Raw genomic sequence first — 15692 nt, 5'->3', positions numbered from 1 at the left:
TATGTGTTTTATCTTTTTTTAATAATTTAACTTTATTTTTACGTGCATTGGCTTGAAGGTGTCAGATCCCCTGGAACTGGAGTTATAGACAATTATGAGCTGCCATGTGGGTGCTGGGAATTGAACCTGGGTCCTCTAGAAGAGCAGTCAGTGCTCTTAAGCGCTGCACCATCTCTCCAGCCCCGTCTGTTTTTTTAATGGGGGTTTTGTTTTACTAGACAGGGTCTCATTACATAGCCCTGGCTAACCTTACCTGCTTCTGCCTCCCAAGTGCTAGGAAATTCACACCATGCTCAACTACAATAGTATTTTTTTAAGTGTCAAATACTCTTTATTTACATTATACATAAACTATAGTATGTGTTTTTTGGTGGTAAAGGCAGCATCCTTGTCATAGGGAATTCTAATTAAATCAGCATTGTCAAGAGTAGACAATTGCTTCCTGACATTTAACTATTGCCTGTAACAGGCCAGTGAACACAAACTGAAACACAGGTGAGTCTTGTTTCTGAGACAGTGATAGAATTTTCCCAGTGTTTAAATATATTCATATGCCCAGTCATATAAATCTAAGTATAAAACACCTCCATCTTTGTGGAAAGTAGAACATTACTAATTAAATCCAATCTTATCTTGAGAAAGAAAAAGTAGTGATAGTATTTATGCAACTGGAATTGTTATTTTAAAAAAGACCATATCCATTTTACTACATACAAGTCAATTTTACTTAAATCAGGACTGTCCAGCAAAAACATTGTTAGCCATTTATAATCTGAATTTTGGTGTCTGCATTAAATTATAGTACATATTAAAAGCCATGAGACATTTGTTTTATAATAAATAAGGCAGTGGTATTGCTTGTTAGTAGCCTTTTTAACATTAGGTTATTATTGTAGCTATTAGGTCTGCCCTTTCTCCTTTCTTAATCCCAGTGAAGATCATTTTGTTTCAGGGATGTACTTTTTGGGACTCTCCAAATACTGCCTCAGGATATCCTCTCCCCAGGTAGGGCCTTTGCTCTTATTGGTATCTGTATAAGAGAATCCAGTGGCCTAACCTGTCTTCCTCCCAAACAAGAGTATGGCGATTTGGTCCAGTCTTATATTTGCCTCCCCTTTCCACAGTGTGGCACTGGACACACTTCTGAACAAAAATCTTCTTGCCTTTCTCAACATCATACATTTTTAATTCACTCTCAACTGGTCAACAAACACCACAAATGCTATGACCCAAAGATGGTCATTGTGCTCTCTATACAATAGTATTTTTTAAAATACTTTAACAAAAGATGCATCATGTCTCTACACTGAAAGCTTTTTAGAAAAAAAAAATGTTGAAAGAAACTAAGACTTAAATAAATGGAGGTATCAGGTTCAGAATTTGACCACTAAACAGTGTTGTTGGGTGGGGAGTACAGTGTGGTAGAATGTGTGCTAGCACACAGTGGGCTTAGGACACGAGATCCTGAGTTCAAGACTTAGCATTCCTTCCAAAAAGCCACCAACTTTCCAAATTATTGAAAGATACAGTCTCCATCAAAATAGCAAGTTTCGCTGTAGACACCGAGAAGGCGGCTCTAACACTGATGGGAATGCAAAGGACCTAGACCAGCAAAACAATTCTGAAAAGAAAACAGAAGGCATAACCTCTCCAAACAGCCACCAACTGGGCCCAAGTGTTCAAATACATACACCTATGGAAGACATTTCTCATTCAAATCTCAACAGATTCAAAAGACATGCCTAATGTCTCCAGACGTTCATTTCCTCTTTCTTCTTACAAAGATACTTGAGATAGTCTCTCCATCTATATTTTCTTTCAATTATTATTGTGAGAGTGAATATAAGCAATGCACATGATGTGTATATGCAAAGGCTTTAACAAAAACATTGTTTTACATGCTAATTTAAAAACAAAGGGGCAAGGTGCCAATATGAACATCAAATATTGTTTGATTATTAAGTTTACTTTTACTAGTATGCTTTTTTATTACATTTTCTATCATTTATTTTTGTGGGTTCAAACATGTGCCACAGTACACATGTGGGTGTCAGAAGACATTTTTGAGAGTCTGTTCTCTCCTGGCTTCAATTGCAGGAACTGAACTCAGGCCACCAGGGTTGGCAGCAAGTGTCTTTACTGAGCCATCTCACTCGCCCAATAGCATATTTTTTTGAAACAGAAAAGTCCTTCTTCAAATCACCTTTTAGAAGCTCAATATGTATCACATACACATACATAAATAATAAGCAGAACAGTTTTGCAGAAGCAGAAGATAGAATCAGCTCTGTGCACCCCAGGCATCATCCACAGGAATTCTAGGGCTCTACAGGCTGAAAACAAAGACAAAAATTACCACAAATTAAGCAGAAAACACTTAAGTTTAATAATTTCACAAACCAAAGAGAAGAGTAACATGAATATCACACAAATAAAATCAGAGTCTGAACTTGAACCAGTCATCTCTAGCTAGCCAATGACCTTCTCACCATACCAAGTTATAGTTCCCCTGCTTCGTATATATAAGTGAGCCCTAACTGGCAGAATGTAGGCCTTCTGGTAAAAGCCAAAAATCAAAGGACTGACTGAAAAACCATAACCAATGATGGGAAATTTGAAAAGAATGTGTCAATAGCAGGAACCTAAAAGAAGTAAAACAGGCTCCATAATCTATGTCTCAGAATGTCATCCACTATCAATCTGGGCAAAATGACCACCAAGGCTTCAAGATAAAGAAAATGAAAGCGTCACTCAGACTGACAGGTGAGATTAAACTATTTGTGAAACTTTAAAAACAAACAAAAAACAGTTGGGAGTTAAATATATAGGCATTTGTCCTTTAGCAGGGACAAGCAAAGTATGTTTGTACTTCACACTGTAAGGAAAGAATTATCCAAACCAAAAGTAACTGGGTCCCTGCAATCACCACAGAATTAATAAAGATAGTTCCTCCGAGATGGGCCCATTAGGTTTGCACAACCAAACTCTTGAATTCGGTCCCCAGAATCCATGTAAAAAGAAAAGGTGGACCTGAGGGTACATGCTTGTGATCCTAGCACTGGGAAGCAGAGACAGGAGGATCCCTTGGGCTCCTTAGTCAACTAGCTTTGCCTACTTGGCAAGTTCCAGACTAGTGAGTGACATGCCTCAAAAGAGGTAGGCGGAACCTGAGGAACAACATCCCGGGTTGTCGTCTCTCTTCCATATTCATGCTCATACACATGGGTGTACACCAACACATGTGTGCACCTACATGCACACAAACATAAAAGAAGCATAGCCCTTATAAGACTAAAGTAAGAAGATTGTACTTGTTCCAGTTGCAGGCAAGCTACATAGTGAGTTCCAGGCTAGTCTGAGCTATACAAGGGAAACTTAAACAAAACCCCACTCAGGAGGCAGAGGCAGAACTGCCATTAATTCAAGGCCATTCCGTGCTACAGACCTTGTTTCAAAAACTAAAACTTTAAAAAAAAAAAAAAAAAAAAAAAAGCTGGTGAGATGGTTCAACAGGTAAGGGCTCTTAAAATACAAATCTTACTAAAAACCTAAGTTTGATCTCCAAATCCAATGTAAATAAAGGTGAAAGCTCCATAAGAGTTGTCCTCTTTCCTTCTGTGGTGGTTTGAATGAAAATGGCCCACAGGCTCATGGGGGGTGGCATTATTGACAGTGTGCCTTGTTGGAGGAAGATACGGCAAAAACAAAGCCCAAGATATATCCAAACTAACCTACAGAGATACTACATCATAGAGTGCAGAACTGCAGAACCAAAACTTAAACGAGATTAAACTTGCATTTTACAAAGACCACATCAACTAAATTCCTCAGGAGATTATACCACATTCGTATTACAGAAGCCTAAAATGCATGGTAATCAAGCCACGGATACATGATAATTAAGGCAGGTCTGTATAACAGTTATAGCAGGATGCAACATGCCATTGGCTAGTATTTAAAAGGAATACAGGAAAACAGTTTCTAGTATATTGCACACTATTACATTAAGACAAGGTCTAAGAAACACAAATTATCTGAAATTATTATAACTCTATGTCTTATAATATGATACATCGGCCCTTTCTGTATATTCTGAATATTTCTGTATTCCTTCCTTCTTTCTTCCCCTCTCTTCCCCCACCCTTCTTTCCCTCACTATGACCATTATCTATGTAAAAACCCAAGTAAGACTCAGGCTCTGCACCTCAAGTTCACAAGGAAAGATATACACATATGGACACAATAAAAAAAGGTAATCAAGCCGGGCGGTGGTGGTGCACGCCTTTAATCCCAGCACTCGGGAGGCAGAGCCAGGCGGATCTCCGTGAGTTCGAGGCCAGCCTGGTCTACAGAGTGAGATCCAAGAAAGGCGCAAAGCTACACAGAGAAACCCTGTCTCGAAAAACCAAAAAAAAAAGAAATACAAAAAGGACTTTAATACTTGAACACACAGGGGCTGGGATACTTCTCAAATTTTAAGTCATAATTGTCTAATCATAATTCTGTACAAGCATATTCTTTATGTGTCTGAACTAACTGTGCAATATTCAACATCTTTCATAATTAACTCAAGTAGACATATCTGGTTCTGAGGGACTAGGCCCTGCTTTGTGAATAAGATAAATTCTTATTGATATTGTTAAAAGGTTGAAAAATAGGTAAGTAATCTAGCCACAATGCATATGACTGGCACATTTTACAGATGTGGCTACAGTTAACTGTAACCCCAAGTCTTCATTATAGTGTACTCACTAACAAATACAAATATATAAGAGATCATTTGTGAAAATTAAACACAGGTTACTTTTTATCCCCAAAATAATAATCTGTACATAGATACATATCCTTTTGGAGGTGTTATGATATAACCAGTATTTCAATTTGTTTTGTTTTGTTTTGTATTTTTGAGACAAGGTCTTATTATGTAGACTATACTGTTCTAAAACATGAGATCTTCCTGCCTTAACCTCTCAAGTACTGGAGATGGATTACAGTCATGCACCATCATACCTGGTTTTAGTATTCCTTACAAGACTAGAAATATATTTAGTAAGAAATATATAATTTCTTACACAACTTCATCACTTTGTATTTCCTACTTCAAAGAAAGGAAAAAGTAACACCATCAAACTATCACCTCAAAAGGAAGTTCTCCCACTGTAAGTTTCTACAGTATTGTATCTCTAAAACACCATATATAAAATTTCCTTCTTCACAATGACTTCTGCACACCCTACTGTTCTTATTAATCTATATTTATATTTTTTCTATAATCCAGGGCTTTAATGAGGTTACCTTTAACCAGCAATCAAATTATTTTTTAGATGACTACATACCTGCATGCATGTAACTCTTTCTCACTCACATACACATAAAAGAACTAGGAATTTGGTTTGTCAAATATAAAATATGTAATTTATCTAATAAAAATCTACCTATATAACAATGTGACATCCAAACCAAAGGCAGCTAACTGAAATTGCATGTTCTGCTAGTGAGGAATACAATAGTAAGTATATTTGGAAACACAGTAGTAAATTTATTTTGAGATGTTACTAAAGTTAAAAAGATTAATGACATTATTATTTGATGGTGCTAATAAAGAATGGGTAATTTTAATAATATCCAAAACTGAGTCATAAAAAATTATTTAGTGTGGTAAACTGCTAGCCCTAAATTTTTTAATGTAAAGAAACATCTTCAAATTAATCTTTTGATTAATCTATTAATATCTTTCCAAAGCACCTAGATCAAATGTGTAATACACCAAATAATACTGAATAACAAGGTGCTTGCCTGAAGAAAGAAACAACACATATATAGAAAATAAGCTGAAGAGACAGAACAGTGGTTAAAAGCAATGGCTGCTCTTGCACAGAACCCAGATCAATTCCCAGCACCCACACAGCAGTTCACAAACACCTGTAACTCCAGTTCCAGGGGATCTGATGGCCAGGTCTGGCCTTCATGAGTACCAGACATATACATGGTACACAAACATAGAAATAGGCCAAATATTCATATACATAAAATAATGTTTAAGAAGAAAAGAAAAATAGGCAAGAAATACATGGAAAAGAAGAGAGCACAAATCAAATGTCAATGAAACAGTGAGGAATTTAAAAGTTCAAAAGAATGGGAAAGGATGTCTAAGAAGCAGAAGTTGAATTACACATTAAAAGATGATCAGAATGGAAAATAACTGTCATAAAGAACAAAGTGTATATGCACCTCAGGTACTCAGAAGACCATTCTGGCTAAAAAAGACACTTGAAGCTACCTTAGACTAAAAGGCTATGACTAATTTACAGAAAAATTTCACTGGCAAATTTTAAAATGCTAAAACTTGTTAATGGAAAGCTTCAAAGCACGTAAGATGTAAGCTGACATGAAAAAGGAAACATTTAGAGGCTGACAGAGTGTCAGCAGGTGCAAGGCTCTGGGTCCTATATCCAGCACCACAAAAGAGGGTATGATGGCATTTAGGGAAGAGCCACATTGTAGCCATATACAGAATAATATTAATGAGAACAGGCTAGAAGATTAGAAATCTACTAGGAAGTAAATGCAAGTCTCAATCAAGGTTATACCAGTACAGTAAGTTCCAAGTATAATCATAACAAGCAATATAGAATGCCTGACCAAGAGCACAAGGGGAGAAAATGAAGGTTTTAGTCATCCGGGTCTGGTTAAAATCTATCTGTGTAAGTTATTTCCTGAGTCTATGTTTCCTCCTCTGACAGTTACCTCTGTCTGAGTGTGTGTTGGTTGTTTTCAACTATCAACTTGCCACAACTGAGAACACCTCAGAGGAGAACCTCAGTGAAGGAAATGGCTAAATGAGATTGGCCTGTGGGCATGTCTGTGGGGAACTGTCTGGATTATTAATTGATATAAGAGGACCCACCCACTGTGGTGATACCACCTCAGGCAGGTATTCCTGCACTATCTAGGAAAGGCAGCTGAGTGTAAGCCGGCCTACAAGGCACCTAGCGAGCAGCATCCTCCCCGTTCCAGCTGTACTCTTTGGCTAGGAAGTGAGTTCCTTGGTTGGAGGTAAGGGTGTGTGGAATACCAAGCAGGCCTCCCTGCTCTGACTTCTCTCAGTGATAGACTGGGGGGATCAGTGGGGAGGGGGAGACTAAACTAAGCAGTGTTCAGAAGACTAATAATAAAATACACATGAAGGGCATTTGAATGACTCGGCAGATAAAGGCAATTTCTGTGGAAGGCTGACAGCCTGATGCCTGGACCCTACATAAAGGTGGAAGAAGAGAAACTATGCCACAGAAGTTGTCTTCTGACCACTGCATGTGCACTATTCATGTATATACTCATGTACACACAACAACAATAATTTTTCAATAAATGTAAATAAAACACTGAGAATAGAAAAGTTATTTAATAATTAATTTTCTCTTTCTCCCTTAGCTCTCCTTTCTGTATCCCTTCACAATTCTGCTTGAGAACTCAACAGTATAGCAAGTAATCTGTCTACTGGTTGTTAATACAGAACTAATAAAACTGAGTTAATAAAAGATTAAGTAACTTATTCAATAGCAAACAATTAGCCACTTTGTCTGTTGGTACCAGAAAAACTACATTAAACACAAAACATACAAAAAGTGGAAGGACAAACACAAAATCTTTTTTAAAAAATATATCATTCTATTATCAAATCTGACTCATTGTAGGGAATGGGGGGGCGCATAAGGGCTAGCTTATGCTTAGACAACATGGTGCTGAAATGGATATCTAGTATGAGTTAGCTAAAACATAGCAGACACCCAACATCTGAGGGGCCTTGAGTTGGCACAAAATAGCTGACACCAGATATTCAGGAACCCCAAAAGTAAACACTGATGTCATCTGTTATATAACTACTCCTACCAGAGTGCCACTTTCATGTGATAGATGGTCTTAAGATCACAGGCTTCTCTTTCATCAGCCTGCCTGTGTGTCTGCCACTGTCCCTACCCCTGTGCAGCCTATGTGCCAGGTCAGAGTCTGCACATGTGTGTCCCTTGTGAGCCAACTCCTGCCTGAGTACTTGCCAGCATCTCGCTACCTAGCTACTTGTATGCTAGTGAATAAAGTATGTTTTACCTGTCTATAATTCCTCCCATTTTCTGTAACCTCCTACCTCCTGTAACCACCCTCCATCTTTTACAAGCATCCAAGATTGGACCTCACATTCACAATTCAAAAATATTTACATATGACTTAAATATACAATAGGGCAATCCATTTTAAAAGACATTTTTAAATGTATATACCAAATTCCGGTGGAGGATGAATTTTCAAATGAGAAGCTTTCCATTAACAAAAATAAAGTTCCTTCCTTTAGCCGACTAAATCAAGACTTTAGATACTGTCAGCAATAAATTTACTCACCTTCCATGGGCATGGAAATCTAGAAGTAAAAACTGGTCCTCGTGTGAGACTGCTCGTTTGGCACGCTGGTGTTTTTGGTGTAATGAATCCACATTGTAAGATAATCCTTCATAATGTCTAATATATTTATTTAGAGGATTTCCATACTGACCTATAAAAACAAGCAAATAGGTAACAGTCTGAATTAATATCATCTTAAAGGCCCCTTCTAGTTCTAACTAATTAGGGCTAACCCATCCATTATTTTCACATATCTATGAATAAGTTATACTAACTGTCTCATTAATCCTGACTACTATGCTGAATCTCCCACTAACATTATTCTCACACAACTTTATTATAAAGGTGACATTTGCCAGATCTGGTGGCACACACCTTCAATCCCAGCACTTGGAGGGCAGAGGTAAGCGGATCTCTGTGAGTTTGAGGTCAGCCTCATCTACAAACTGAGTTCTAAGTCAGCCAGGGCTATGAAGAGAAAACCCTGTCTCAAAATAACCCCCCTCCAAAAAAAAAAACTTATTATAAGGATGGCATTATTCACACACAAAAGCTTTTGAATTTGCTGTAGGTTTGTCTTGGATATGCTTTATTGGGTTGAACAAATTCACACTAATCACATTTTTGCTGGTAAAAATTACCACCATAGAAGCCAATTTGTCACCTGTTCCCCTCAGTATCTATTATTATTATCAGAGTAAAAAATTAGTGGAAAAATAGTATATCTTCAATTTTCTAGATAAATTAAAAGAAAATTAGTATCATTTCCCTCTTCAAGTTTTGTCAAAATTAACCAATGAAATCATCTTAGCCTAAATTGTTTTGTGCAAACATTTTATCCACAATTTCATTTTATAGTACATGATAGTACAGAACTTTATAATCCTAGCACTCAGGAGGCAGAGACAGGTGGATCTCTATGAGTTAGAAGACAGCCTGGTACAAAACAAGCACCAGGATAGCCAGAACTACACAGTGGGAACTACATAGTGAGACCCTGTCTCAAACACCAACAGCAAGTAGATTTTAAAAAGAAGAAGGAAGAGGAGGAGGAGGAGGAGGAGGAGGAGGAGGAGGAGGAGGCAGCGGCAGTGGTGGTGGTGGTGGTGGTGGTGGTGGTGGTGGTGGTGGTGGTGGTGGTGGTGGTGGTGCCAGCAGCAGCTAGTCCTTGGTGAACTTTTAGACTTTCAGTAGTATAAATGTTCTCTCAGTACCACCTCAGAGGTAACTCACAAATTCTGTTATATTCATTCCACTTCTTTTTCCACTCCTCATTCTTTCTAATTTATTTTTTGATCCATACACTATTTCAAATACTAGTATTTAGTTTCCAAATAGTGAAGATTTTTCAACTATATTTTCATTATTTGATTTGTTGTTTTGTGGGGTTGGGGATCAAGCCCAGTGTCTCATACACACTAGGCAAGCAGCACTACTGAGTATATCCCAGGACCTATTTCTGTTACTGACTTCTAGCTTAATTCTTATATAGCCAAAGAATACAGGTTGTATGACATCCTTTCAAATACTTTGAAATTTCTTTTATAACCGAGAATAAAAATCTCTGAGAAATGTTACATGTACACTTAAATATAACCTTGCATAATCACATCAGAGCAAAACCACCAAAGAAACAAAATCAAAGGAGGAAAAAATCTACCCAGCTAAGATGGAAACAAATGCATAAAAATAATTTGTAACAAATCAGAATCAGTCTTTGATGACATTGAGGGATTCTTGCTACTTTTCTTTAGTACAATACTGTGGTTACATAACAGAAGGTCTTGAATTTGCAAAGACAATTTTTTGAAGTATTTGGGGGGTTAAATGGCATGATAACTATAATTTACACTGAAGTGATTCCAAAAAAAAAAAAAAGAAAGAAAAAGAAAAAGGATGCAAATTGTTAAGTCAATATCCAGTTCTGGCTAGGATGAAATCAAGACAAACTAAATTTAACAAACTATCCTAACAATAAGAAACTGGACAAAGCAACAAATGAGGTGAGTTCTACAAATGCCCACAACTTCCAAGAAGCAACCTAAACAGCCGAGTTCAGTGAGGTCAAGCATTTAAGTAAGACCTGTGGGACAGAGTTGCCAGGAAGAAGAGAGCTCTAACACCTGGAGAGTTTGATGAGTAATGATCTGAATAGAAAGAATAAATTATCCCACCACAGAAAATAAGAACCACCAGAAAGGAGAATAATTATTTTATTTTTTTTTGTTTTTTGTTTTTTTGGGGTTTTTTTTTTTTTTTTTTTTGAGATAGGCTATCTCTATGTGGCCTTACCTGTCCAGGAACTCGCTATATAGGCTAGGCTAGCCTTGAACTCAAAGAGATCTTCCTGCCTCTGTCTCCTGAGTGCTGAGATTAAAGGTATATACTACTATGCCCAGACAAAATACATCTAACACAGGTCTAGTAAGTATTCATTTCCATATCTCCAAGAGAAGAAAAGTATATGAAACACTGGGTATAACCCTCAGATAAGTAACTCCTAGCCAGGCGGTGGTGGCACAGGCCTTTAATCCCAGCACTTGGGAGGCAGAGGCAGGTGGATCTCTGTGAGTTCGAGACCAGCCTGGGCTACAGAGTGAGTTCCAGGAAAGGTACAAAACTACACAGAGAAACCCTGTCTCAAAAAAAAAAAAAAAAAAAAAAAAAAAAAAAAAAAAAAAAGTAACTCCTTAGTAGTGAGGTACAAGTAGTCATAGACTAACAGCTGTTCTAGATCTATCTTAACTAAGCTTAAATAAACATGGTCTTTCAAATTTAAATAACAAATTGGATTTAACTGATTCCAAGTAGCTTAACTGCCAGAAAAGTCTAAATGTGTTTAAAGATACAATCAAACACCTCCAAATATAAAAATCAGAATGTTCTTTATACAACAGTTACCATGCATATAATATGCTTATGTGTGTGTGTGTGTGTATTCTCCCATAACTAAAACAAAAATCAGTCCTTAGTAACAGAATATTAAGAGATGATGAAGTTTGCAGATGATGTTGTAAACGCAGCTATTAAAAACAAGCCCCACTAAGCCGGGCAGTGGTGGTACACACCTTTGATCCCAGTACTCGGGAGGCAGAGGCAGTCAAATCTCTGAGAGGCCAACCTGGTCTACAGAGCATGTTCCAAGATAGCCAGGGTTACAGAGAAAAACCCTGTCTCAACACCCTACACACTAGTTAACCGGAAAAGCAGATATTCCAGAGGGGGATAAAAAAAAATATCAGAATATAACTCTAAGCCAACACTAAATCAAAAAGAATACACATAAAAGAAAACTAGATAAAGGCAAATCATAGGCTAATGGTTGAAAACTAGAGGTCAAAATGTTAAAATGAACTGTAGCAAGGAAGCACCAAAACACCCAGAGGAAAATACACACGCCACACAGGTAAGAATAAAGACACAACTCTGTACACAATCACAAAGTAGGCATCTATGTTTAAAGTTCTACAAAGCTTTCAGCCCACGATCCTATAACCAGTTAAATGAAGGGTCTTGAAGGTCAAAACCAAGACTTGTTTGGATATCAAAGCTTCTAATCTTAATACCAGACCTGTACTACTAAAAATGTTAGGAGAAATTTTCCAGGCAGAAAAAAATAACAGGGAGATGGAGAGATGGCTTAGCCATTAGAAAGGTTTACTGCTCTTGCAGAAGACTTAAGTCTTAAGCACCCACATGACAGCTATGTCTGTAGCTCCAGCTCCAGGGAATCCAATACCCTCTTCTAGCCTCCAAGGGTACCAGACATGCACATGGTACACAGACATGCATGAAGGCAAAATACCCATACACATAATATAAACAAAATTTAAAATTGTTTTTAAGTATTCATAATAAAAAACAAACACAAATCAGAGACAACTCAAAAAAATATTTCAATTTGTTCTCTCAGAAATTTAAATATCACCATTCTAATCATTTCCAATAAACTATTAGCCCATCTTTTAATAATCTGTTGCTCCTAAATATCTCCATTTTGAACAAGACAGAGCAAGAAACAAGACAGAGCAAAAGTAGAAGATCAAGTAACAATCAATTCCAGGTATGAAGAGTACACCTGTAGGAAAACAACTTCAAGAAAAAGCATCAGTTAAGAACACAACAAGAGCCAATCGGCAATGGTGCACGTCTTTAATCCCAGCACTTAGGAGGCACAGCCAGGTGGATATCTGTGAGTTCGAGACCACCCTGGTCTACAGAGCAAGATCCAGGACAGGCACCAAAACAACACGGAGAAACCTTGTCTCGAAAAGAAAAAAAAAAAAAAAAAACCAACATAACTAGGTCATTTTCAACCAAAAAACAACTCTATGATCCTCTGCTCACAACCAAGAACTTCTTAGAACATGGTAGATCTGACTCTGCATTTAAGACCAACAGCTAAAAATGAAAATCTGGAAAATCTACTATTTATCATATGATCAAATAAATACATAACTTTTTTTACTGTTTTGTTTTTGTTTGATTTTTGTTGTTGTTAGTTTTTTGGGGGTTTTGTTTGTTTATGACAGGGTCTCACTGTGTGGCCCTGTCTGGCCTGGAACTCATTTTGTAGATCAAGCTAGCTTTAAACTCACAGAGAGGCATGCACCAAACACCTAGCAGTATAAACTCATTAACTCAATGCTGAGACTAGAAATACACCTCTGTGGATGTCTTAATCCTATGAAAATAAATACTTTTCCACTCACAGATGTTGCATTTTCCTATCACAAGAGACCTCACTATCTAAATTGTTTCCAGGACTAGAGCATGGGCATACCTTGGGGAATTGTTAACAGGGCAGATTCTGGAGCACCCCACAACATCTACTGACACTCCAAATAACCCAGTGTGGTAGGTAATCTTGAATGCTGGCTGCCTTGACTGAATTGAGAAACATCCAGATCAGTGAAGAACCTGTACTGTGATACTGTGGGTATCTCCTGATACTGTTAGATCATCAGGGCTCTGACATAATCAATGCTCTCAGCCACCAACAGATTTGAAATGTTGAGACTATGGGAAGGAGATGGAGCTATGAAAGATGGGTCCTATTCTGAGGAAGTCAGTCACTGGGAGCATGCCTTTAAAATGCATATTTCTCTTGACCCTACAACCTCCTATTACCCCTCCTTGTTTCCTGGCCACTATGAAGTGACCAACTCTGTTCCATTAGAATGTTCATCTGCCTTACCACAGGCCCAGAAACAAGGGCAGCATTGGCCTATGGACTGGAACCTCTGAAACCATAAGCCAAAGGCTGCCGTTTCTTCCTTAGGCTGATTTTCTCAGGCATCTGTCACAGCAACAGAAAGACACAGTCTTGATTTCCAAAGTCATCCACATGCACATTCAAGCTTAGGACGCATTGCAACTTTTCTTCATGAAGAAACTCCAGACTTCAGCCCAGCAACTATTTCCCCTTTTTTCTACATGATTGCTTGAAGCATCAACAGTGTATTAATAGGGCTAGGGACCACCCATGCTTCTAGGTAAAAGAACTGCTAGGGAAAATTTACTAAATAATGCAGGAGTCTGCTGGACCGTAGTGGTTCACACCTTTTATCTCAGCACTTGGGAGGCAGAGGCAGGTGGATCTGTGAATTGGAGGTCAGCCTGGTCTTCAGAGCAAGTTCCAGGACAGGCTCCAAAGCTACACAGAGAAACCCTGTCTCAAAAATGCCCAATAATAGTATTAATAATAATAATAATGCACTGGGCGGTGGTGGCACATGCCTTTAATCCCAGCACTTGGGAGGCAGAAGCAGGCGGATCTCTGTGAGTTCGAGGTCAGCCCGGGCTACAGAGTGAGTTCCAGGAAAGATGCAAAGTTACACAGAGAAACCCTGTATTGAAAAGCCAAACGATGATGATGATGATGATGATGATGATGATGATGATGATGATGATGCAGGGGTCCATATCCTAAAACCCAAAAGCTAGTTTTCAGACACTATCTGTTTTTAACACAGATAAAATCATCAATTTACTTGTTTGTTTGGTTTTTTTTAATCACTACTTTTGTGCAACAGAGCTTGTCATCCTAGCACTCAGGAGGCTGAGGCATGTGGAGCATTACAGAATGTTACAGAAGTCACTAAAGACACTAAGGTTCTTAAGTGTTGACTTAACTACAATGCATCCTTTTTTCTGCTGCAACAAGAACACTAACCTGAGATCACTAGACCTCTGTGATAATTAATCTTAGCATCTTCCTGACTAGATTAACAAACACCTAGAGATAGATATGGCAGAAGAGATTGTTCAGAGGTTAAGAACACTGGCTGTTCTTTCCAGAGGACTAGGGTTTGACTCCTAACACCCACATGGTGGCTCGCAACTGTCTTTAACTTCAGTTCTAGGGGATTCAATGCCCTCTTCTGACCTCCAGAGATACCAAGCATCCATATGGTACACAGATAAACATGTAGGCAAATACTCATATACATGTAAGATATACTTCTTTTTTAATTTAATTTAAAAAAAAAATAACCTAGAGAGCTGCCAAAGTGCTATTTCTGGGTGTCTCTAGGAGACTGCCATGTGAGTCAGGAATGTGAGTGTGGAAGACAAAAAACTGATCCAATCATGTGGGTGAACATCACCAAATCATCAATTGTTCACAATCATTTTCTCCTTTTCTCTCTGGGATGGCCTACCATGAGACTTCTCAGCCTCTATAACCACAAGCCAATTCCTCTAGTAAACTCTCCCTAAGACATCCAAATCATCCAGATCCATTTATCTGTCTCTTATTGGTTTTTTTCTTTCTTGAGACCCTTTGGAGAGAACTTGTAAACTCCATGATTATACACAAAACTTATGAAAATATTTTTTATTTTATTTTCTGGCACTGTTTCTGTTTCTTATATTTAAATCTCTCCCTCATCTACTATAACCTTATCTGTTTTTAACTTACTATATTATACTAATTAGGATCACCCCAAACCGTTCACCAAAAAAGAAATAAGAGCATTTTCACTTTGCCCTCAACTTTAGTAAGAATACCTTTAGTTCATTGCATATTCATAAAATCATGCTAATGCTTTTCTCTCATTTCTATTTTAAAAATCTAGTATTTTAAAATTCATATGAAAATCTGGCTAGAAGACACAAAAAAAATTTAGAGCTCCACATTTTATATCTTAAGAAGGAAAATTAAAATCCCAAAACTACAAAGGGCTATTTTATTTTTTTAAGTACTACAGTTGTAGGACTTTGGGGTTTTTTTGTTTGTTAGTTTTTTGGGTTTGTTTATTTGTTTGTTTGTTTTAATGAACACTGACAGCTTACTA

The 15692-nt window shown here is 37.6% G+C and overlaps 1 protein-coding gene across 1 annotated transcript in view; it reads right to left on the bottom strand.

Annotated features, from left to right (window-relative positions):
- Adam10 (ADAM metallopeptidase domain 10) overlaps positions 1-15692 on the bottom strand; it is a 110813-nt gene that overhangs the window by 75412 nt on the left and 19709 nt on the right. Inside the window, exon 2 of the mRNA XM_059268205.1 lies at positions 8395-8545. Within this exon, the coding sequence (XP_059124188.1) occupies positions 8395-8545 (151 nt within the window). The remainder of the gene's footprint in view (positions 1-8394; positions 8546-15692) is intronic.

This window comes from Peromyscus eremicus, chromosome 7 (assembly GCF_949786415.1).
Source record: "Peromyscus eremicus chromosome 7, PerEre_H2_v1, whole genome shotgun sequence".
Classification (NCBI taxonomy): Eukaryota; Metazoa; Chordata; class Mammalia; order Rodentia; family Cricetidae; genus Peromyscus; species Peromyscus eremicus.
Note: the sequence above shows the minus strand (reverse complement) of the source record. Positions and strands in the feature narration are given on the sequence as shown.